Raw genomic sequence first — 23,586 nt, forward strand, 5'->3', positions numbered from 1 at the left:
GCTTGCTCAAAGCCAGACAAAAGCAGCAGCATTACAACCATTTCACACAGTGTCTGCAGCCTCCGGACCTCCGGCCTCAGGACCTCCCGCCCACACACTCGGAGCGCGCGTGAAGGCTTAGGCCGGGAGTGGCACACAGATCAGAATGCAAAAAGGCGAAATCCGTTGATGCTCCATGCAACGCAACAACGCACCGAAGGGGCGGAGGACGATGGGGCAAGGCGCGAAGCATGAGACGCTGCCGAGACAGAAGGAGCGGGATTTCCAGTGCTCCTTGCTGGCTCTTTTGTGTTGTTTCTGGCTCACGCTAATGCAATTTGATGCGGCATACACCGCACATATGCACTTACCGAGTGGGACGACAAAGCCTGCGAAGGAGCAAGACCAGCAACAACTCCAGCAAAGCCTCTGCAACTGGAAGTAAGTTCTGAACAGAGATGCTTTCATCAGATGCATAGTTTTAGGCGCTGCACGAAGTCCACTAAGCCCCTGACCTCAGAGCCACTTGTCGCCATCGAGAAGCAACCTCGGCTGCAACTATTTTGTCTCCTCCAGCTGTCCCTGCTGAGCCCCACTCCTCGCCGACTTATCGTTATCCCAGTGGCTTGCCGTTCAATAGCTTCCAGATTTCTGCCCCCCAAGTTTATGCAAATCCGTGTTGCTTTTCAATTTCGTCGCCTCAGTACTGTGTCTCTCTGTCCTCCAGTTACCGACTCTGTAGATGGGCATAGTCGACTCCCTGCTCATCTAGTGGGGCAACAAGTCTCGTCGCCCTGTATTTCTGGAGCAGAAGGTCCATTCAATCCAGAACCGATTGGAGATTCTGGCCATCTACTGAGTTATTAGGACGCATAGGATAGAACGATCCACTTTTTTCAGTGGATGTACAGTGGCTGAAAAATTTCCGCTTGATTTGTTGCACGATTGGCACAGCTGGAGCAGCAGGTCGCTTGGTTGCTGCCACAGATTTCGTTTCTGCACTTGTTGTTTCGCTGGGAGTTGGAGCTGAGTGGCGCATGCTTGGTGAAGTGGAAATCGCAGCGGCGGGGACAAATGCCATGAACTTGTTGCAGGTTTCCAGTGGCGGCTGTCACCATAGATGCCATTGTCGTGCTGCCGTTCGGCCTTCAACTGAACTTAACCGAATGATGCATGATTGCCGCTGCTGCGGCTGCAACTACTCATTAATCATTGTTTTCGTGGGTTTGTAGGTCGGGGCACCACCACCCGCCACCCGAATCCCGCCCCCGCGCTAATTGAGCGTGGAGCATCCGTAGCAACGGCAGCACCAGCCCGCTACATCGTTTCGCTATCATTGCTGCCACATTACATTTATTATGCCTCTCAAATGCCATGGTTGTCGGACAGAGAACTGGACAAATTAACGCGTGGGTGGCCGGGAGGGCGGGCGCGTGTCAGGACGAATAGAAGCGGGACATGGACCGAGACCATAGCCGGGTCATGCATCAATGTCGCGATTGGGGGAGGCGCCCGCCCCTGCTCAGGGCAGGGAAAGCGTGCGAAAACAGATAGTGTGGCGGAAAACAGATCAATATGTTGCGTATTTCGTGCTGCAACTGTTTATATCCTATTTTAAATAGTTTCAAGTGCTCCATCCCCCATCTCCTGCCAACGGCCTGGGCCCCCATATGGCCGCCGCATGTTGCGTGGAGAGTGTGTGTCGCGGAATCGTCCTGGGCTGCAGCCCCCTCTGCGGCCCCGCGGCCTCCCCACTGCGTTCTGCGAGTGCCGTTGCCACGTCGCGTGTCGTGCCGCATAAAAAGCTGGCGACAATGTTGAAAGCTCAGTTGGGCAACGTCAATTTCCGTTTGTTGTCATCATTAAAATGCAAGCCAAGCCGCGCTCCGCAGCACACTGGCAGCACCAGGACCGAGTGGGCAGCCGCCCACACAGGCGGAAAAAAGCAGGAGCTCCCTTTTAAACTGCTACCAAAATGAAAAACCTCCAATAATTAGTCCGCCGGCCGCCCGTGCAAGCGACGCCCCTGCAACACTTAAGCAGCTCGCTGAGAAATGCGTAAACAGACTGACAGCCGGCTGACAGGTGGTAATAGCAGGGGTGGGGGCCTGGCAGGGACAAAGTGTGACACAAATAGTTTGTTATGATGTCTTCGAGGGGGCTGTTGGCTGTGGTAATCGATTCCACTGACTGTCTGTCGATAGTACGGCCGAGGGGACCTCCCATGCTTCCAAGTCGTGTGCAGCGAAGGGGTGCTATTTGCTGAAACGCGTAATGTGATAGGACATTTGTTTGCCAGAATGTTTTAAAATTTGAGTGGAACGGCGAGATGGTCGGGGAAGGGGGCCGAAAAAGCCCGGAAATTGAGACGCTTCTTGGCGAAAGTAAGCAGCTATTTTAATGGCCTGCACTGTCCCTCGATTTCTTGGAATGATGTTTTTAGGGATCGTATCTTGAGCGAAAGAGACTCGCATTTCTAGATATTTTTCACAGTGTTCTCCTTCGCTTTCGCCACTCCGGCCGGGGATCCTACTTTGTATTTGTTGTAACTGGCCCCGCAGTTCTGATCTTTATTCCCTTGTCCTATTTTTATCGTCCCTGCCAAGTCTAGTGCGCCAAGTCGAAAAGTTTTTATTGGTCGGAAGGAAGCCGGGTGCATAAGTAGGGGGCGTGCTGCAAGTGCAGTGCTGGGCTATGATTTATTTTCCGCCCGCGGCAGAGCGAAATGCAATGCATTGAAATGAAGCCATCAAAGCGTTGACGTCGTTGCTAAAAGCGGAAATGACAATGGCGATGGGTGCTTTCGTCCTCATTTCAAATGAAATGCAATGCGGTCGTGAATTTGTGGGTGGGGGTGGGGGCTTGTGCGGCAGCAGTAGAAAGGATGTGCGGGCCACCGATTCTGTGTGGGCGGCCATAATACGCGTGTAGAAATGGCGAAAAATTGCCACGCCGCAGAGACTGCGGGCTGGCCAGTGCAGAGCGCAAATTATGCAGAACCATACAACTGTCAACTAACTTATTTTCACCTTCTCCCCCACAGGTAGCGACCATGATGTCCTGCCCCCTACCCATGCAATTACCAATACCGATTCCGTCAATACACAAACCAGAATTCGCATCGGTTCACATTGGAGTTAAGGTGAGTGATCCAATCTCGTTGTAAGACGTGGGTGCCTCCACATGCCCCAGCCCCTTCATCGGCAATAAGTCTGCTTTATTATCTATTGTGCCGCATTAATGCGGAAATAATGCAAATTCACTCCAATGCCAGGACGATCAAAATTGGGGCAAACTTGTAATGTAAATTCAACCGAAAGGGGAGCACATGCCTCCTATGGTGGTGGTCTATTGTTGACATTATTCCATAACCCTGTGGACCCAGGGCAGAACTCGCGTGAAATATGGCGGGCTCCTAAATCAAGCGTCCAGGATGGCGCCACCCCCGGTCCTGCAGCCTCCTCATTTGACTTAATACGAGGTGATCACATTTTAATGACGCCCAAATACAGTGCACATTGTCTGCCCCCGTTGAGATATAATGATGTCACGCTCGGAGCGAAGGAGGGGCTGCAATGGATTCTAACATTTTTACGTTTGATAAATGCTGCATAATATTTTCTTGATTTTGTGGGGGTTTGGGTGCTTTGTGTGTTTTTCGCTCGCCTGTTGTCTCGCTTAAATGCCACACATAAATCTATTTTTGAATGAAAGCCACTCGCAGGATGCGTGGCGTATGCGCAATATTTTTCACTCTGCATGAGAGGGATACTTTTATTCGGGCGTGTGCTATCTGGCAAGGAAACCGTGCTTATTGTTTGCATAATGGACGCTCGTTAGCGGGGGAGCAGAGCAGTGCCCTCTTCGAGGGGGAGAGATTGTTGCTACCGGAAGCCCGAAACTTTGCCAGAAAACACAAAAAGCCACCTCCGTTTAACCATTATAAATGCGCTTTTAATTTGTGCTCCCTGTCCTCCTGCCCCCCTCGTCAGCTGTTGTTTAATAAATGATGGCCTGCAGCAAGAATGCTGCACCCTTTCATGGAAAATTAATTTGTGTTTCCCGCAAACCAAATCAAGCAAATTTGCCGTTTTCCTTTGTGCGGTCGAGCCTGGAAAAATACTCCGAATTGTTAAATTAATTTTCCATAAACAAAAATTTCCTATAAATTAAATGGAGTCCTCCCACCGCCCGATCCGTTGGCAGTTGCACGCCGAATGTTCGTTTAAAAATAATCCCAAGTGCGCTTCATTTGCATTCTTTAATTGCCCATCAGCTCAAAGGTTAATGAGTCGAATATTTTATTTATTGAATTTAATTTTATAAATAAAGGGACAGACAGGACATCAATGCCTCTTGAGCTTAACCTCTGACAGGCTTCCACAATGGTGCACTGAGCCCGGACCGGCTTAGTCCGGTTAATATCCTGATCTGCCGACGCGACTAATTACGGCAAATCGCAGCGCGCAAAGTAGTCCACTGGTTGCCAGTTCATAAAACAGGCAACAAAACGTGAAATGGGTAAAAAGCAGATTAATGAAAAAATGCTCGGCCGAAATGAAACGAGCTGCCAGACTAGCGCTGGTAAACCCAATTTGCTGCCCCGAGGTGCCAGCGGTGGAACTTACACTTGACCGCGCGGCATAAATCACGGGTGGGGTTGGGTGGATCGGTTAGACTGCCCGGGGCACCTTTGTAGGCCATAAAAAGAGCGGTTAAAAGTGAATTGCGCTAAGGTGGGGCTGAAAAAATAATATTTAATAACAAAGAAATGCAGGAGACAATAAAGGCAACCAGCAGTTTATGGAGCAGAACACGAGGGAGGGCTGTTCTTCTGCACAGTATGCCTTTTTTAAATTTAGTCGGGCAGCAATTTTGGCAGGGTCTTAAACTCTGGGCAGTGGCTTTATTAGGCAGCACTTTTTCTAGCCCGCATTTAAAACTATCCGCTGAATGGTACTCTGCTCCGGACAGCTAATTAAAAGATTACCTACAAAACACCCAGTGCAAAAAGCCGATTCACATGTGTATAGTCATTTGCGGGCAACTTCTGCAGAATGCCTTCACAAGTAAGTCCACGTATTCCCGACGACTTGGCCGTTTCAAAGGCCTTTGACCCCAAGATACTCGTTCCGCAGTCGCCAGTCCGAAAGCCACTCAGATACGCTCAGCTATTCCCTTTGGCCACCGGAAGGTGATGATGAGACCACCTGCTACCACCCGGTGACCCCACTATCCCGTCCATTGCACTGCTAACGGGAAGTAAGAAAGGGGCATCAGACGTTGAAGGACTCGGGAACTGTTTGCGCAGCTGAAGGATAAATTTCCATTTCTTACGCTCAAAAATGCTATGAAGACTGTTCCAGAATCCACGTTACTCTCTAAAAAAAAAAATAGTGTTTTTAGTGCTTAAATTTATATATTTTATTATTGCTAGTACATTGTTCATTATACTTGTGTGCTCAAGAAATGCAGGCAGTTAATTCCAGTGTAGAACTGCTATTTTTTCGCTTCGAGAAAATTTTTATGTTTTCCTTTCTCCTCCTGGAATACAATCGCATTTGTTTTTCTTATGCTCTTATTAATAATTTAGAAGGCGCTTTACTCGACGTCGAGGACAACGCATTGTTTGCCCAGTAATGTTTGCCCGTCAGAGTCCTGCGCCCCGACGTTAGTTTCCTCACAAAGAACTGCGCTGTTACTGCGCCCCAGTTACAATTTCGGGCGTTGTGTTAAGCTCCCGTTTCCATCAACTCCCACCTCCCACCTCCGCACACCTTAACCCATCAACTGGCCCAGGGTGTTTTATTTTTTATTCTCACTCAAATTGTTTTATTCGCAACAAAAAAGAGAGGAAAACCCCAGACGCTCGGCTTTATTACGGTGATTTTTCTTGAACGCATTTCGTGAGCTGTCTGCTGGCTGCTGCTCGTCCTTTTCACTTTTCTCCTGCATACCTTTTTGTAATTTTTATGATTTTATTTGGCTGCCTTGCCTTGCCTTGCCTTGCCCCAACTTTTGATATGCGTTTCCCTTGCTTTCCTCCATTGTGTGGCTGTTACTATAAGGCGCCAGGGCAGGAGACAGCCAGTAGTAGTTCTTCGCCCCCAGCTGGGGCGCCCTCGCTCTCCACCCAATACTGTCTTTTGTGCGATGCGTAATAAGCAAGAACAACAAAGGGAAGGAGCCTTTTCAAGAAATTAAAAGGGCGGCTCGGGGGAAGTGGTGGGCTCGCAGAAATCCCAAACACACAACTCTCGAACCGCCGACTCTCGAGGTGCAAAGCCAGCCTTGAAAAAAGTATCTTAAAGTTGAAAGGGTTCATATTTCGTCAGAATTCAGAACTGGATGTAAGCAAATGAGCGCGCTGTGTTAGCCACTAACAAGCGTTACAAATTAGGCAAAGGACTGCCGACTCACAAGCGAATTACAAAGCCTCTGGGCCGGTTCTTAAGGACCTTGGCCCATCAGGCATGCACGCATGCCATCTTTAAAATCCGAATCGCCTCGGCCCATTAGGCCGTGCTGCCTAGTGGCGACCCGAACACAATAACAACAAAGGCTAACGGCTAATTATTCCCCCGTTTACGGCCACTGGCAGCACAAAACAACCGTTAAACGAAAAATATTATTTTGTATAGCTTGAACTTGTGCGTGTCCAAACTACTGGGGCACGCAAGCCCGCCATCTCGCCAGCCCCGTCAGAAATGCGAGACGAATAGTATCCTGGGCCGCCTTAAAAGGGTGAGGGCGGAGCAGTTAACAAGCTGCTTGTTGCTGCTGTGTAAGTCAATTTCGTTGTTGCCTCCTTGCAACACAAAAACTATGCAGACTACAAGCAACAGGGGCAAGGCCAACACTCGGAGAAACTTTGGGTTTCCGGGTATCTTTTGAGATTGCATTGGGGCTATTTTATGGGGGTCTCTTGTAGGATCCTTCAGACGTCCACAGCGCCGATCTGTATGCAAAATATTTTCATAAAACTGATTTACTTAAGGTTGCTCATTTGACCACCTCGAAATTTCTTTCATAGCCAACACGTGATGGCGGGATGTGCCTTGAAAATCGAACGGATGGGGGACATACATTAATTTCAATTAGGGCGATGGACCGCCCCATCGCATTCTCAAGGACTGGGGTTCTGGTGCTACTTGTCCTCTTTTCGTGCTGCCCTGCGGCGTCTTGAGCTCATCGTCGCTTGCTTGATGTTCTGTGGATCCTTGTTCCTGTTCTTGTCAAGCATGCGTTTTGCTCGCTACTATCCCGGGGTGTGGGCGCCCATTATTTATTATAGTTGCATACAAGGGACAACAAAGACACAATGGTTTCCTTAGATTTGGGGTGCTGGGACGGAAATGTCACGGAATGGTACTCCCAGGACTCTCGTTAAGGTCCAAGGGGCAACATATTCTTAGAAAAACCAAAGCAGGGACGAAACAAACCGATAGACGAAAGTTGTAGCATCCTTTTAAAAGGGTTCCGGACACATTTCGCTCTGATAATATTAATAATTAAAGTACAATTTTGAAGGGAATATTTGGCCGTTCCTGCTCCAATATTTCATGCTTATTACTGCACCTTGAAAAATTTGTCTTGTCGATTGGAAGCCCGTAAGCCCTATTGCAAACAAGTCAATTACTGAGGGACACTTTTAGTGCAGGATAGGGACGGCGTAGAAGACTTACCGGCACAGCTGCGCTGCTGGAGGAACGGGCTTTAACCCTTAACTGCACCCCAAGGAAGAAGGCTGCACGACGTCGACCAAGGAAGCACACATCCTTGGCAACATTTTCTGTTGACTTTGGCTTTACAGTTCAATATTTACTTTCGCGATTTTCACGCCGTGTGCTGGGGAGAGATTGTTTTTTCTCCGGCGGAACAAGGGCCGACCGAAAAGGAACGGACCGGAGCTGCCGGTCGTCCTGTGGCTGTTACCGTTGTCGCATGTGGACACAACAAACACAGGAGGACATATGCATTAGATGAGCTTAACTGTCGTCGTCGATGTCCCTGCCATCCTACCCCGGCCCCTTTCCTACCTGTCTGCAGGTGTGCGCGCCGAAAATGCGACTGAAACTTGTTGACCGAAAACTGAAAAGACAAACAGCCCGACCGAGACTGGGACTCAACCGGAGACTGAAAAGCAAGCACAAGGACTTTGGCCAAGAAAGTGTTGGGTCCCGGCAAACACTCAATCCCTCCGTCGGGCGTCTCTCTATTATTACAGCCGGCTAGCCAAATAGGCATTATGAATCTCGAAAAACTTTCCAATTGAAAGCGAAACTTGGGACGGGGCCACAAGTTTTGGGGGTAGCACAGAAAACACCTTGAGACGGAAAACGTAGCGATTTATTCGCATGTGTGCCTATAAATTTGTAATAAAAACCGAAAACGACCGCAAGCACCGTCGCGGATGGCATCCCTAATACAGTCATAAGGCCGAAGGGGTGACGGAAAGGATGCTTCCTCCCTTGACTGTTCACCCTTTCAATTTCAGACGGGCGGCTTTTCTTGTAACTCATTTGACATTATTATGTAAAATTTTTATGGCCTCCGAGGTTCAGGACGCGCTCCAGAGCTTCGAGTGTGTAGCGTCCTAGGCACACCCGCACAATAAATTTCCGAAACTCCTCCTTCAGAGGCGTTCGCCCAGAAGACTGGGCTCTTCCTGTCAAGGCTCCGGGTAATTATTATTCTGGTTTATGATTTGGCTTTGGCGGCGTTTTTACAATTCTCTTTATTGCGCATCGAAGGTGTCCCGGGCCAGCATAAAATTTTTACTCGCCAAACGTGAGCATATCCCCCGTATGAATGGATGTGAGTAGTGAGGGCTCTGGATGTCTGGATCCGGAAAGTAGGCCACGAATCGTAATTTTTATAGCGCAGCAAATAGTTAATGTGCTTTTCATGTCTAGCGGCTGAAATTATGTCTGGCAGATTAGACCATTACTAATACTGGAGCTGATTGGACTAGTTAGCTCAACGAGCCCGAAGGGGGGAAACTAACCAGGCTAGGGGTTAAAAGATCATCAGTCGGCTACTGACTCGAAGGCGAGAAAAAATTAATTGTAGTAGTCGAAAAAACGCACTTTTCACGTCCTATTGTGCTCCGGCCCCCAGCTTAGTTCCTCATATGGCTTTCCCGCTTTCGTAATTCCCAACATAAAATTCAAAATCATAAAAAGAAGCTGACAGGCAAAGTAACAATAACAGCCAGGATTCGCATGCGGATAGAAAGTAAATACAAATATTGGCATTGGAAATACGATTGCTTCTCCTGCAAGGGATTTCCTCGTGTCCCTGTGTGTGTGCGGACATGTATGGCTTCGAAACGCCGTAAATGTGTGCACTTAAGGAGCTGCGCCAAAGGATTGCCGTAGAGTCTGCCTCACCTTTACGACGCCAATATAAATTTGTATTTACATTATAATAATAAAAGCGGACCGAGTTGTGGGTTTTCAATACCTCGCGCAGCCAGCAGCGCCTCAGAAGCAATTTCTGATTTATGGTGCCACAATGCACCCAGAGAATCGGAATGGCAACAGATTTTTCGAGGAAACAACAGGCAGGAAACTTTTTAATCGATGTGCTCATTCAGTACCACAGTCCTATTGATCTTGTCTCTAAAGGGGCACATGGATCCCCAGCTCTATTTCATTAATTTATTGTAACAATTCGACCAATATATATAATCCTGCGAAAAATCCTAACTAGATCGTGTAATGTGTGGGTGTGGTTCGAACTTCCTACGTTGTTAGCCAACTTCTAACGTGGGGGTGTACGGGCTGTAGTTAAACAGAACCAAATTGCAAGATCTACTGCAAGGTCCAGAGGATATACCTTGGGGACGTATGGATGGGAGTGAAGGGCGTGCACTTCTTGTGGTCTTAGACTAAGCTCGACGGATGGGGTGGTTCTTTCACGTATCCATACTACACATCATCAAAATAAATTTAAGTGCACTAACTAGATGCAAATTAATAACGAAAACCCGGATGATTGTCTTACTGACTCAAATCCAAAAGAAAACTAAGGAAACAAATCACCTAAAAGGCAAACAGGCTCAGAAGAAAGAGAGAGAGAATGACTTTGATCAGTTGTAGGGTATTAGATGTTCATTATACCCTATTCTTAACCCACCCGACCTTGGCGAGATCTACGACGTTTGATTCGCCCCATATCACAATCCTATGTGATACCTATTGTGGTTCCAGCATGGCTATTTGAAGTTTCGGTGGCGGATCTGTAATGGCCTTAAGCCTTCATGGAGTTCCTAACACTCAAATTTAAATTGGAGCGAACTTGATTCATTTTTCCCAGTCGGGTATTTCTATTTCATTATAAAATTTCTCCTCAACAGCTACTTTATATAATTTCATTAGAATTCATATTAATATATATATATATAAATTTATATTTAGATATAAAGAAGAGATTTAAAAATATTGGGTTAAATTCAATAAATCAGTTTAACTACGTTTGGGATTAATGTAGTAATTAAATTAGGAATTATAAAATTTGCGATTTCATTAGTTAAAATTATTATCAATCCAAAATTATCCAATTCATGCCTTGCTAAAATTTACTGTTTGCTTCGCAAAACTATTAAAATTTAATTTAGGGATATTCACTCACCGATGTTCGCCGCCGTTGAGCTCAAGGACAGGAATAGCTAGAGATGTTTATAATTATTAATTTAAATAGAACAATAAATTAGCCTGGCCATGCTCGAATATTATCGCAAAGTTATCATTATTTAATTCAATCTAAATTCTTTCCTTATATTTTCATATCACTTATATATATATATTTACATAAATCTATATATTTATAATAAAATAACAACGGATATTAAGATATTAATTATTTAAAAAAAACTGAAGGGTGTGCAAAATTCGAATTAAGATACAATATTCTTTCTTTCCGCAGAATAATTTCATAATTAACAAAAGGGATTTGAGCTTTGAATAAAATTCAGCAGGCCAATATTCACATAATTGCACTTCTTATAGTTACAAATTTATCAATAATTCGCTGGAGTTTTCTCTCCGTGTAGCGAAAAGGGGGCTTGTCGTCGAATCCAAAAATATTTATCAAAAGATTGCGATCCCGCGTCGAATCTCTGCACTAGTTAATTCCCATATTTCATCCATTTCGGCCTCCAGATAGCCGGTTGCATAATAGGGTGCTAGACGATTACATAATCCTGTACTAGCCGATTAAAAAAACTGGTGCTAGCCGCTTACATAATTTGGTACTAGCCGCACTGGCACGTGGCACTGGGGAGTAATAAATTCATGAAAAAAAAACTGCACTGCACTGAATTTATAACATACCTGGCATAAAATAACTAAACACTTATTAAATGAATCCCGATAATTCGTCTGGGATTTGATTTTATTTAATTTTCAGCACAATTTAAATATTTATTAAACTTGGCTTACAATTGCAGCCGTATTGCTTTCAAGCTCGTCAAAAAATGTCAAAGCTCTCCTATGCAAATCTAGCCCTAACTATGCTAGAGAAAAAGCTTTTACATAACGGCACTCTTATCTCGATATGCAAAAACATAGATAAGAATCGCGTGATGTTTCGTTCACTTATCCAAGGTGACCGCAGATCAATGATATTCGGTGATAAGCTTTTAAGCTTTTCTATGTCTATCTTATGACCGCTCTTCGCATGCGTGCCCTGTTGGAAATCCACACACTACACCACAGTTAATGCTCCAAAAATCTTATTAGCACGGGTCATTAACTGAAATCACTAATATCTACTAATATTTTATTTTATTTTATTACTTGAATGTCCTTTAAGTGGTAGGTTCCTAAAATTTTCCCTGATTCATTTACCAGTTCATAATAAGAACGTCCCACTTTCTTTTTCACTTTAGCTTTAATAAAGAGAGGTGCTAATTTAGCGTTAAACTTCTTGCTGGCATTACTTTGTGCGAAATTACGAGCAAGGACTTCTTCACCATTTTTAAATTCTACCGATCTAGTCCTTAAATTATAAACCTTAGCGTTTATTTCATGAGCCAAAGATATATTATTCTTAGCTTTATTTCGAATACACTGCAAGGCGTCAGTACGCTGTATTTCCGTATTGTCTTTTAAAAGATTCAAATTTCTCAGCAGTTCGTAGTCTTTCCCGTGAAGGACCATATTCTGACCGAAGGTCATAAAGTAAGGCGAAAATCTAGTACTTTGATGGATATTGGCTCTAAGGGCTCCGCTTATCTCCGGCAGATGTCTATCCCAATTGGAATGATCGGTGCCGATGTATGCGCGTATTGCGGCGAGAACTGACCTATTTAGGCGTTCGCTTGCGTTAGCCTGGGGCGAATAGATCGCTGTACAAATATGCTTGGTTCCAAACCGGGTCAGAAATGATTTGAACTCGGCCGATCGGAACTGTGAGCCATTATCGGTTAAAATCGTCTCAGGAACACCGAAGGTATAAAATACTGAAGTTTCGAGAAATTCACAAATCCGGCTCGAAGTAAACTTCTTGATCGGATGTAAAAAATGGAACTTAGTATAATGATCTACTATGACTAGTATGCCGATATTCCCACTTTTGGATCTGGGATACGGGCCTAATAAATCCATGTACAATTTTTGAAAGGGCCTATCTGACGTTAACGGCTTTCCCATCGGAGGTTTCAACACTACGTTTGGGCTTTTCGTTGTGCGACATACGGAACACTTCAAAACGTAATCCCGAATTTGCGAAACCATTCCTGGCCAAAAGAAAAATCTTTTTAGATTTGCTACCATTTTTCTAATGCCGCAATGAGCTGCGTCTGGGGGGGCATGTGATCTGTATAAAGTCCCTTGTCTTAAGTTTGAAGGTACCCATAATTTCCATGAATTCATTTCTTGGACAACGTCACCAGTGGCCTGCTCTACTCTTTTATAAACAAAATTATCCATAATCTTGAGATCTGGTAGCTTAGACTGATTCCGTTGGATGTTTTCAATCAGATCCGTGTATTCTGCTGATTTAAATTCAACCGAGGTCAAATCTATCAATGGACCGAAGTCTTTGATTTCAGATACCGCTGGTTCATGTTGACGGGAAAGAGTGTCAGCTACTACGTTTAGAGTTCCACGCCTATGCTCAATTTTCATCTGCTTGGCAAAAGGCTGTAACTTGACCGCCCATCGACCCACGCGACCTGTCAAATCTTTCTGTTCCATTAGTCACTTCAATGATGCATGATCAGTGACTACTGTAAACTCTAGACCTTCAATATACGCTCTAAATTTCTTCACACCTCTGACTACTGCCAAGCACTCTAGTTCGGTCACTGTGTAATTGCGCTGCGCTTTTGTCAATTTCTCGGACATATAGGCAATCGGCATTTCGTCGCCGTTAGCATTGGCTTGTGCCAAGACACATCCCACTCCATATATACTTGCATCGCACAGTAGTATGAAGGGTCTAGAAAAATCGGGAGTGTGCAGTATCGGTGCTGATGTTAGCTTTCCTTTCAACTCAGCAAATGCTTTATCTGCCTCCTGGGTCCATTCTAATTGTCTATTTTTCCGTAGCAACTGAGTTAACGGGAAACTAACAGTTGCATAATTGTCTACAAAGCGTCTATACCATCCTGTTAAACCTAAAAATCGTCGCAGTTGCTTGACGGAAGTGGGGACGGGGAATTCATTGATAGCTATAATTTTCTCGTTGTCTGTTTTAAGCTGACCATATCCAATGATGAATCCTAAATATTTTACTTCTCGCATGCAAAAGTTAGACTTAGCGACGTTTATTGTCAAATTGGCTTTCCTTAGACATACAGCCACTTCTTGAAGAAGCTGCATGTGCGACTCAAAGTCTTCCGATAAGATAAGAAGATCGTCTAAGTAAACAAAAACTCTTGTACGAAAGTGAGCCGGGATCACAAGGTCCATTAATCTACAAAGTGTCTGAGGTGCATTGCACAGACCAAAAGGCATTACTTTATATTGGTATAAAGGCCTGTTCGGAACTGTGAACGCGGTGTACTGCCGAGAGTTTTGTTCCAGAGGGATCTGCCAAAAAGCGTGCTTCATGTCTAAGCCGGTTATGTAACGTGCTGGTGGTAAACGGCTGAGAATTCCGTCAATATGTGGTAGTGGATAGGCGTCCTTTATAGTTACCTTATTAACCACTCTGGAATCGAGGCAAAGACGAATCTTTTCTCCTCGTTTTACAATGACACTGTTACTACTCCATGGGCTTTTCGATTCCTCTATGATACCTAATTCCAACATCCTATCTACTTCCTCAAACATTAATTTTTCAATTGCAGGGGATATGGGCCAATGTCTCTGCTTTACTGGCTTTGCTTCGCCTACCTCGATGACGTGCTCCATGAGATGAGTACGACCCAAGCCTTCCCTATCGAACGATGGAAATTTACTGATGACCTTATCAAGGTTGTTTTGTTGATCAGGTGACAAAAGGTGTATTTTTGGGCTTCCCTTTTGTTCATCTCTCTCAGTATCTAATTCTGCAACCTTAGGGCTAATTAGGTGGTTGATTAAGTTGAAGCTTTTCCAGAAATCAATGCCTAAATAAACATCCTGACTTAATGTTGGGATAACATAAAACTCAATAGGTCTTATTTTGTCACGGTAAGAAATATTAGTCACATATTTCCCTACCACGGGACATTTATTATTATTGGCTGTTCGGATATTTCCCGAGCATTTTTTAAGTTGGTGATTGCTCATAATTTCGGTAGCTGCTTTTCCGCCTAAGCAACTTACTGATGCTCCCGAATCTAGTAATGCAACATAGTTCCTTTCTCCTATAATAATATCGGTATACAACCTATCATCGGAGTTAAAAAATATAGATGAAACTAACTTTTTCCTGGTATTGGTAACATTTTTCCAAAATAACTTCAACCGAGTGGTTGAACGTCTTGGTTTCAGTTTGGCCGTCGTCTTCGGGTATCCGAATATGCGACACTTTGCTTCATTGTACCTTTTCCATCGAAGGTGTAGAGGTACGAATGAGTGATGTTCGGTGACTGCGCAAAGGGGCTCTGCCTCTTCCTGAACTTTGTTATTCTCTGGAATAGGTGTTGTAAATTCCGTTTGAGAATAATTTTCTTTAACTATTGGTTTGGATTTTAAGGATGCGTCAGATAGGTGGTGTTCTGCGCATCCCGCTGACGGTTTTCCGACGGGTTACACCGAGAGCATTTTGGCTTATAAACATCTTTGGCTCCGCAGCCATAACAAAATACTGATCGGACCTCCATACAATCGTCGAACCTATGACCTGGCTTCTGACAATTCCAGCAAACCATCTTCCTCTTATGGATTTCGTCTACTTCCATTTCTAGTTCATCTGCTGAAGTGCCAAATAATTCTGAAACTGAACGATTTGGTATCTTCGGTTTCAAGGATTGGGCCTTGACGTGCTTTTGAAATTGCTCGTGAGTACGAATTTCTTCACGTAATCTAGCAATGGTGTTAATACCTAAATGCATCAACTCGTAACGTAACGATATCTTTGCATTTCTGATAAGAATTCGTACGGTAGATTGTTCGGATATGGGAATCTTTAGTCTACCTAACAAAGTTTCTACAGCGAACTGGTATTCTTCGAATGGTTCGTGTTCTGACTGTCGTCTAACATTGATCAAGTCCCAAATGTCCATATCGGAGTCCACTTCCTGAAATTTTTCGCGAAATTCCTGTTGGAAGGTTTGCCAAGAGAAATTAGGACGAGAACGATGAAACTTCCAAAACCATTCATTCGCCTTTCCTGCGAACAACAAGTACAAATGATCACACAAAAGTTGATAGTCGCCTCCTAAATTTTGTGCTGTAAGGGAGCGAATACGATATAGGAAGTCTTCGACTTGCATGCCGTTTCGCGCACCGTCGAATTTAATTCGCCAGCCTTGTATAATGTTAGCGACTTTTTCGGGGGAAATACTGGACGTTCTAGAATTTCCGGCTGATGTCTCACTATGATGACTGATATTTCTCTGAATGGGTGGTAATTGCGATTGGTAATCGTCAAAGCATCGGGGAACGCTAGGTGACCTTTGATCCTGTTCTGTTGACTCGATATTAAGGGAAGTCATTTTGCTTTTTAGAGCTTGTTCTATCGATGAGTTAATAATTTGGGATATATTCTGCAACATGTTGTTTTGTTGAGCTTGTATACATGATTGTACTAAATCCGTTATTTCGGTTCTGCCTAATCCTTCTCGATGGTTGTCGCTCTCGAGGTATGAGTCACTTGACTGTCCCTTACGTTGCATAGACCTTGTCTGTACCCCTTTTCTTGCTATAGCACCTTTCCCTCTGTTATATGGATTAGCTCTAATTGGTTCAAGACTGGGATCTAACATTTCTCCTAAGGCCTCTGCCTCGTTTATTTCAACCGTTACGTTATTGTTAGTAAGGGATAGTCGGTTCACTGAGCAACTACTGCTGCAAACGGGACAAATTGATTTAACTTGTAAAAGTGGCATTAAACAGCTGTAATGAAATTTATGATTACAGGGAGTCGTAGCCAACATATCGTTTGAACTCGTAGGTTCGCGACAAGTGGAACAAATAGTTTCCTGCTCTCCTACGCCTTCAGCTGGATTCTCTAAGCTGTGTCGTACTGCCATGGTAAAATATCAAATTATCTATTCAATATATAAAAAAAATTACTATAAAACTCCAAAATTAAAATTACGCCAAATAAAAAAATCAAAACCAATCCGCCACCAAAATTCGTATAGCGCTTTTCGGAAATCCGAAATGTGCTGAAACACTTAACTGATCAAATCTCTCTTTCTCTGATACTGTTTGGGGATACACTAGAAAATTACTGACTCGTAAAACTTCCGATAATATGTACATCCAGTAGGTCAAGAGCTAAAACTCTTTCAGCGTCTTGCGATTCCTAACCAGATCTATTATTCGGACCTGATAAATCTGAAATTATTTAACTTGGAGAAGTCAAGTTACACACAAGAGTCGCTCTGGTCGATCAGTCCAAGCTGCTGAACTGCAATCGCAATTCCTAAAGACGAACAGTTGGTGAATTCCATCGAAATTCAAGTTAAACAGATCTAATAGGTTTTACTAAAAAAAAAATACTACTACGATATATCATTGTCTAATGGGTCAAGATGCCAAAAAACTCTAGCCTCTTGCAGTTCCACAAAAGACGATATGAAAAAAAAGGAAACTGACTAGATAACTCTAACCAGGCCTCACCGTTTGGGCGCCAATTTTGTAATGTGTGGGTGTGGTTCGAACTTCCTACGTTGTTAGCCAACTTCTAACGTGGGGGTGTACGGGCTGTAGTTAAACAGAACCAAATTGCAAGATCTACTGCAAGGTCCAGAGGATATACCTTGGGGACGTATGGATGGGAGTGAAGGGCGTGCACTTCTTGTGGTCTTAGACTAAGCTCGACGGATGGGGTGGTTCTTTCACGTATCCATACTACACATCATCAAAATAAATTTAAGTGCACTAACTAGATGCAAATTAATAACGAAAACCCGGATGATTGTCTTACTGACTCAAATCCAAAAGAAAACTAAGGAAACAAATCACCTAAAAGGCAAACAGGCTCAGAAGAAAGAGAGAGAGAATGACTTTGATCAGTTGTAGGGTATTAGATGTTCATTATACCCTATTCTTAACCCACCCGACCTTGGCGAGATCTACGACGTTTGATTCGCCCCATATCACAATCCTATGTGATACCTATTGTGGTTCCAGCATGGCTATTTGAAGTTTCGGTGGCGGATCTGTAATGGCCTTAAGCCTTCATGGAGTTCCTAACACTCAAATTTAAATTGGAGCGAACTTGATTCATTTTTCCCAGTCGGGTATTTCTATTTCATTATAAAATTTCTCCTCAACAGCTACTTTATATAATTTCATTAGAATTCATATTAATATATATATATATAAATTTATATTTAGATATAAAGAAGAGATTTAAAAATATTGGGTTAAATTCAATAAATCAGTTTAACTACGTTTGGGATTAATGTAGTAATTAAATTAGGAATTATAAAATTTGCGATTTCATTAGTTAAAATTATTATCAATCCAAAATTATCCAATTCATGCCTTGCTAAAATTTACTGTTTGCTTCGCAAAACTATTAAAATTTAATTTAGGGATATTCACTCACCGATGTTCGCCGCCGTTGAGCTCAAGGACAGGAATAGCTAGAGATGTTTATAATTATTAATTTAAATAGAACAATAAATTAGCCTGGCCATGCTCGAATATTATCGCAAAGTTATCATTATTTAATTCAATCTAAATTCTTTCCTTATATTTTCATATCACTTATATATATATATTTACATAAATCTATATATTTATAATAAAATAACAACGGATATTAAGATATTAATTATTTAAAAAAAACTGAAGGGTGTGCAAAATTCGAATTAAGATACAATATTCTTTCTTTCCGCAGAATAATTTCATAATTAACAAAAGGGATTTGAGCTTTGAATAAAATTCAGCAGGCCAATATTCACATAATTGCACTTCTTATAGTTACAAATTTATCAATAATTCGCTGGAGTTTTCTCTCCGTGTAGCGAAAAGGGGGCTTGTCGTCGAATCCAAAAATATTTATCAAAAGATTGCGATCCCGCGTCGAATCTCTGCACTAGTTAATTCCCATATTTCATCCATTTCGGCCTCCAGATAGCCGGTTGCATAATAGGGTGCTAGACGATTACATAATCCTGTACTAGCCGATTAAAAAAACTGGTGCTAGCCGCTTACATAATTTGGTACTAGCCGCACTGGCACGTGGCACTGGGGGGTAATAAATTCATGAAAAAAAAACTGCACTGCACTGAATTTATAACATACCTGGCATAAAATAACTAAACACTTATTAAATGAATCCCGATAATTCGTCTGGGATTTGATTTTATTTAATTTTCAGCACAATTTAAATATTTATTAAACTTGGCTTACAATTGCAGCCGTATTGCTTTCAAGCTCGTCAAAAAATGTCAAAGCTCTCCTATGCAAATCTAGCCCTAACTATGCTAGAGAAAAAGCTTTTACATAACGGCACTCTTATCTCGATATGCAAAAACATAGATAAGAATCGCGTGATGTTTCGTTCACTTATCCAAGGTGACCGCAGATCAATGATATTCGGTGATAAGCTTTTAAGCTTTTCTATGTCTATCTTATGACCGCTCTTCGCATGCGTGCCCTGTTGGAAATCCACACACTACAATCGTTGCAAGAGGGGCTAATTGATATTCTTCAAATGCTGTACGCAAATTCAAGAATCCATTTCCAAGACAACGAATGGCAGAATAAGCAATAAGATGTCAAGTAATGCTCACCCACGCTCTCTTCCCAACTCCCACTCTCTTTCAAAACCAACCGAAGAGATGAAAACTGACTCTCTTTAGATTGTTCTCCCTTCCTTGCTGCATATTCGCAATCCGTTAGTTCCTTTGCACATTTGTCATCTCTCTCCATCTATCTTAGTTTGTGCCCGTTAATAATATCGCGCTCGTTAAGATCGTTAGATTTCCGCGTCTACGTCGAAGTGCAAGTGGAGCTCCGTTTATATCTGTATTTATTTGCGACTATTTTTTGTTTTGTGCTCAAGTATGATTTTAAATTCAGTTTTAGTTTACAGTTTTCTTAAACTTTGTGATTTTGATGGTGCTCATTCTATCCTTGTTTTCGCGAGTGGGTGTGTGGCGGTGGCTCCTCGGGTTTTCGCGTTCGTGTAAGTAGGAGTGTCGGCGGCGGCATGAACCCGACGCCAGCGTCCCCAGCATCAAGTACAGTGCATTTACCGAAACAGCTTCAGGTATTTGATAATTCGTAATTTATTTTATAGCTTCTTCTTCATTATTCTTTCACACATATCCTTAGTTTCTTTCGTAGAGGGTTATAATAGGATTTAATAGATTCAATATTAAATATATTCGTGGAACGATTCTCTATTAATCTGCATCAAAACCTGGGATCCAAATATTTTTTTGATTTTGTGTCCATTTTCTGGGGTGTCTCCTTCAAAAATGCATGAGTTGGCCTACATGAGCCAATATAAGGCACGGCGAAGGCTATATCTTTGCCAATAGGTATCCGATTCCAAAGCGGAATGCCTTAAAAGATTCGTGGATCAATTCTCCATCAATCTGCATCAAAACCTGGGATCGAAATATTCTTATGATTTTATGTCTATATTCTGGGGTGTCTCCTTCAAAAATGCATGGGAGTGCCCACAGGAGCCAATACATATAAGGAACGGCGAAGGCTGTATCTTCGCCAATAGGTATCCGATTCCAAAGCGGAATGCCTTAAAAGATTCGTGGATCAATTCTCCGTCAATCTGCATCAAAACCTGGGATCGAAATATTTTTTGGATTTTATGTATATGTTCTGGGGTTGTCTCCTTCAAAAATGAATGGGAGGGCCCACAGGAGGCAATATGAGGCACGGCGAAGGCTATATCGTTGCCAATAGGTATCCGATTCCAAAACGGAATGCCTTAAAAGATTCGTGGATCGATTCTCCATCAATCTGCATCAAAACCTGGGATCGAAATATTTTTTTGATTTTGTGTCCATTTTCTGGGGTGTCTCCTTCAAAAATGCATGGGTGGGCCCACAGGAGCCAATATAAGGCACGGCGAAGGCTATATCTTTGCCAATAGGTATCCGATTCCAAAGCGGAATGCCTTAAAAGATTCGTGGATCAATTCTCCATCAATCTGCATCAAAACCTGGGATCGAAATATTCTTATGATTTTATGTCTATATTCTGGGGTGTCTCCTTCAAAAATGCATGGGAGTGCCCACAGGAGCCAATATAAGGAACGGCGAAGGCTGTATCTTCGCCAATAGGTATCCGATTCCAAAACGGAATGCCTTAAAAGATTCGTGGATCGATTCTCCATCAATCTGCATCAAAACCTGGGATCGAAATATTTTTTGGATTTTATGTATATGTTCTGGGGTTGTCTCCTTCAAAAATGAATGGGAGGGCCCACAGGAGGCAATATGAGGCACGGCGAAGGCTTTATCGTTGGCAATAGGTATCCGATTCCAAAACGGAATGCCTTAAAAGATTCGTGGATCAATTCTCCATCAATCTGCATCAAAACCTGGGATCGAAATATTCTTATGATTTTATGTCTATATTCTGGGGTGTCTCCTTCAAAAATGCATGGGAGTGCCCACAGGAGCCAATATAAGGAACGGCGAAGGCTGTATCTTCGCCAATAGGTATCCGATTCCAAAGCGGAATGCCTTAAAAGATTCGTGGACTAATTTTCCATAAATCTGGATCAAAACGTAAGATGGAAATGTATTTTTTTTTATTTTTTGGCCCGTGGGGTTTCTTGCCAATTTGTAAAGAAGGGGTAGGAGTTTCAATGTTAGGGTGTTGCAGTTGAACTTTTTGAATTAAAATGGGCAGTTTCTCACCCAAACGCTGTCGTCCTAACTTAATAGCAAAAACCTTGGGTATACAGTCGTACCACATTTGGGAGTGGGTGAAATCTAATGTAAAATGCGGAATATATGCGGATCTGGCACACCCACCCATTGGAGTATGTACGTATACATGTGTACTTGATGGGGCGCAACCATTATGTAATTGCTTAATTACTCAAAATTTTTGAAAGTTTTCGAAGAGCGGAAAATATTCCACTTGAAGAACTTTTCAGCCGCAAAAAAAGAGTCTTAATATTCAAAAGAGAATAACTTCTGACCGACCAACTTCTGTCTATGCCAGAGATTTAAGAGTGGCTGTTGGGTTTGGTTCTGACTTGGTAAAAATCTCCTCCAGAAATCGGCGTGAAATACTTAGGGGCTCAAGTGGCTGGAAATGAAGGGCAATCCTAAACTTTCAAAGGAAAAAAGCAACACCCAGAAAGGGCGAACCCTCACTTCTCGTCTCGTACTCTCTGATTATTGTATATGAGCTTGTTGAAGGACGAGAAAGTGGAGTTTTTTAAAGAATCTTTGTCTATTTTTTCCTTCCCATTTAGAGGCCACGCAATTTGTTTTAAGTGGCCACCAAGGCGGCACCCCTTTTTCGGTGAAAACCACCAAAACAATAGGGGATCGGTGCGTGTAAAAAAGCGTGGAAAACGACATAAAGTATGCAAAGCATTTCCATTTTGCATTCAACAAGAAAATCACGAAATGAAGTGCAAAGCGTCGAAGCCACGACAAATTTTCCAACCGTCGAAAAAAATGGAGGCCATAGAAAAAAGGATGCGTAAAAGTCGAAAAAAGGGTTGCTTTCCTGCCATCCTTCGGGCGCTGGCTTTTGTGCTGACAAATTCAGGCGTGATAAGTTTTATGTGCGCTTATTTGACTGTTTTTAAATAGACCCACGAAGGATCGTGGAGTGGAAAGGGCAAGGGTGCTCCAAGGTTTCCAAGGGTTCCAGGAGTCTTAGGCCAAATTTAAATAATTGATGTTGACAATCAACAAAGCAAATAAAGTAGAAGTAGGGGTGTTTAGGGTGTTGGGCGAAATGAATGAATAATCGCCCGGGCAGGTCCTCGCCATTATCCTTTGGCCCTTTAGTTTTTTGTGGTTTCTGTTCACTGGAAGCGCTTGTAAAGACTGCTGGCTGCTGAGCAGTAAATAAAGTTGAATGCATTTTCAGTCCTTATGATTTCTGAGTCCTTTGGCCACACGTGCCCACGTGAATTTTAGGAAATATCTGATAACCGGGCAGGCCGAAAATGAACGGGCCTCCGTCCACCATGTTAACAAACGTATTGCTGAAAAAGATAAAATGTGTCAATGGGGAAATCTATTTTGCGGATTTGGGAGCGCACCACTCAATCAAAGCCAAAGTCACACACGTCCGATTGGAATGCCGAGAATGGGGCGGAGACACCTGAGCAGATGGCCGCCCTCTGCTGCCTATATCTCCCGGCTACTCCCACCCGAGCCGCATATTTAAGTAAAACTTTGCCGGCGCCAACGTCGTTGTCCACACATAAATAAAACATTTGCGGCCTGCGAGCTGCGAGCCGAGGATGAAATGGGAGATGGATGACCCATTGGCGCAAGATGACAGGCAGCCTCAGCAGCTCAGGAAGCGGGGCAGAAGCCGGCCGGATGCAAGACACAGGAAAATCCCTTTACGAGCAAGCGGAAGTGCGTACAAATGATACAACCCACCCAGCTCCCAACTCCCAGCTCCCAGCTCCCAGTTTCAGCACCAGGGGGGCGCCAAGACCACCCCACGCTGTGCGCTTGGTCAAGCAGATATGCCTCCGCATCGGCGTACACCCGAAAACTCTGCTCTGCTACACGAAGAAAAAAGAAATGTACTTTTCACAGAAAGTTGTCAGCCAGATTCTTACATGTTTCCCCTTTTAAGCTCCAACTTAAGTCTATTTTCTTCTGTATTTTATTACTCCGTATTACCAATTAGAATAACCTAGTTAGCATGCACGGCTTTTCTGTCCAGTGTTACAGTACGTTTAGTACAGGGCGGGTGAGTCTTGAGGACTCATTCCGAGGGGATAAGGATGAGGTTGAGGACGACGACAGGGCATTCTAGCGTGTGGAAAATTGAAATTGAAATTGGGAGGAGCGAAGCGAAATGAATTCTG

The 23,586-nt window shown here is 43.3% G+C and overlaps 1 protein-coding gene and 1 long non-coding RNA gene across 12 annotated transcripts in view; one reads left to right on the plus strand and one right to left on the minus strand.

Annotated features, from left to right (window-relative positions):
- The window catches only part of LOC6500286 (polypyrimidine tract-binding protein 1), a 134,916-nt gene that overhangs the window by 16,904 nt on the left and 94,426 nt on the right, over window positions 1-23,586 (plus strand). For all 9 annotated transcript variants that reach the window (XM_032454221.2, XM_044714290.1, XM_032454215.2 and 6 more), the window contains one exon: window positions 3,023-3,121. In XM_032454221.2, the coding sequence (XP_032310112.1) occupies window positions 3,023-3,121 (99 nt within the window). The remainder of the gene's footprint in view (window positions 1-3,022; window positions 3,122-23,586) is intronic.
- On the minus strand, window positions 17,916-19,368 carry LOC116655815. 3 transcript variants are annotated; one of them, XR_004310887.2, is made up of 3 exons: window positions 18,840-19,344; window positions 18,520-18,782; window positions 17,916-18,175 (listed from the first exon to the last, which is right to left on the minus strand). It is a non-coding gene; the product is annotated as an uncharacterized LOC116655815 (long non-coding RNA). The 3 variants fall into 3 exon arrangements; XR_004310888.2 differs by lacking the exon at window positions 17,916-18,175 and having other exon boundaries at window positions 18,516-18,691; window positions 18,750-18,782; window positions 18,840-19,346; XR_004310886.2 differs by lacking the exon at window positions 17,916-18,175 and having other exon boundaries at window positions 18,516-18,782; window positions 18,840-19,368.

The sequence above is a fragment of the Drosophila ananassae genome, chromosome 2L, assembly GCF_017639315.1.
Source record: "Drosophila ananassae strain 14024-0371.13 chromosome 2L, ASM1763931v2, whole genome shotgun sequence".
NCBI classification, from domain to species: domain Eukaryota; kingdom Metazoa; phylum Arthropoda; class Insecta; order Diptera; family Drosophilidae; genus Drosophila; species Drosophila ananassae.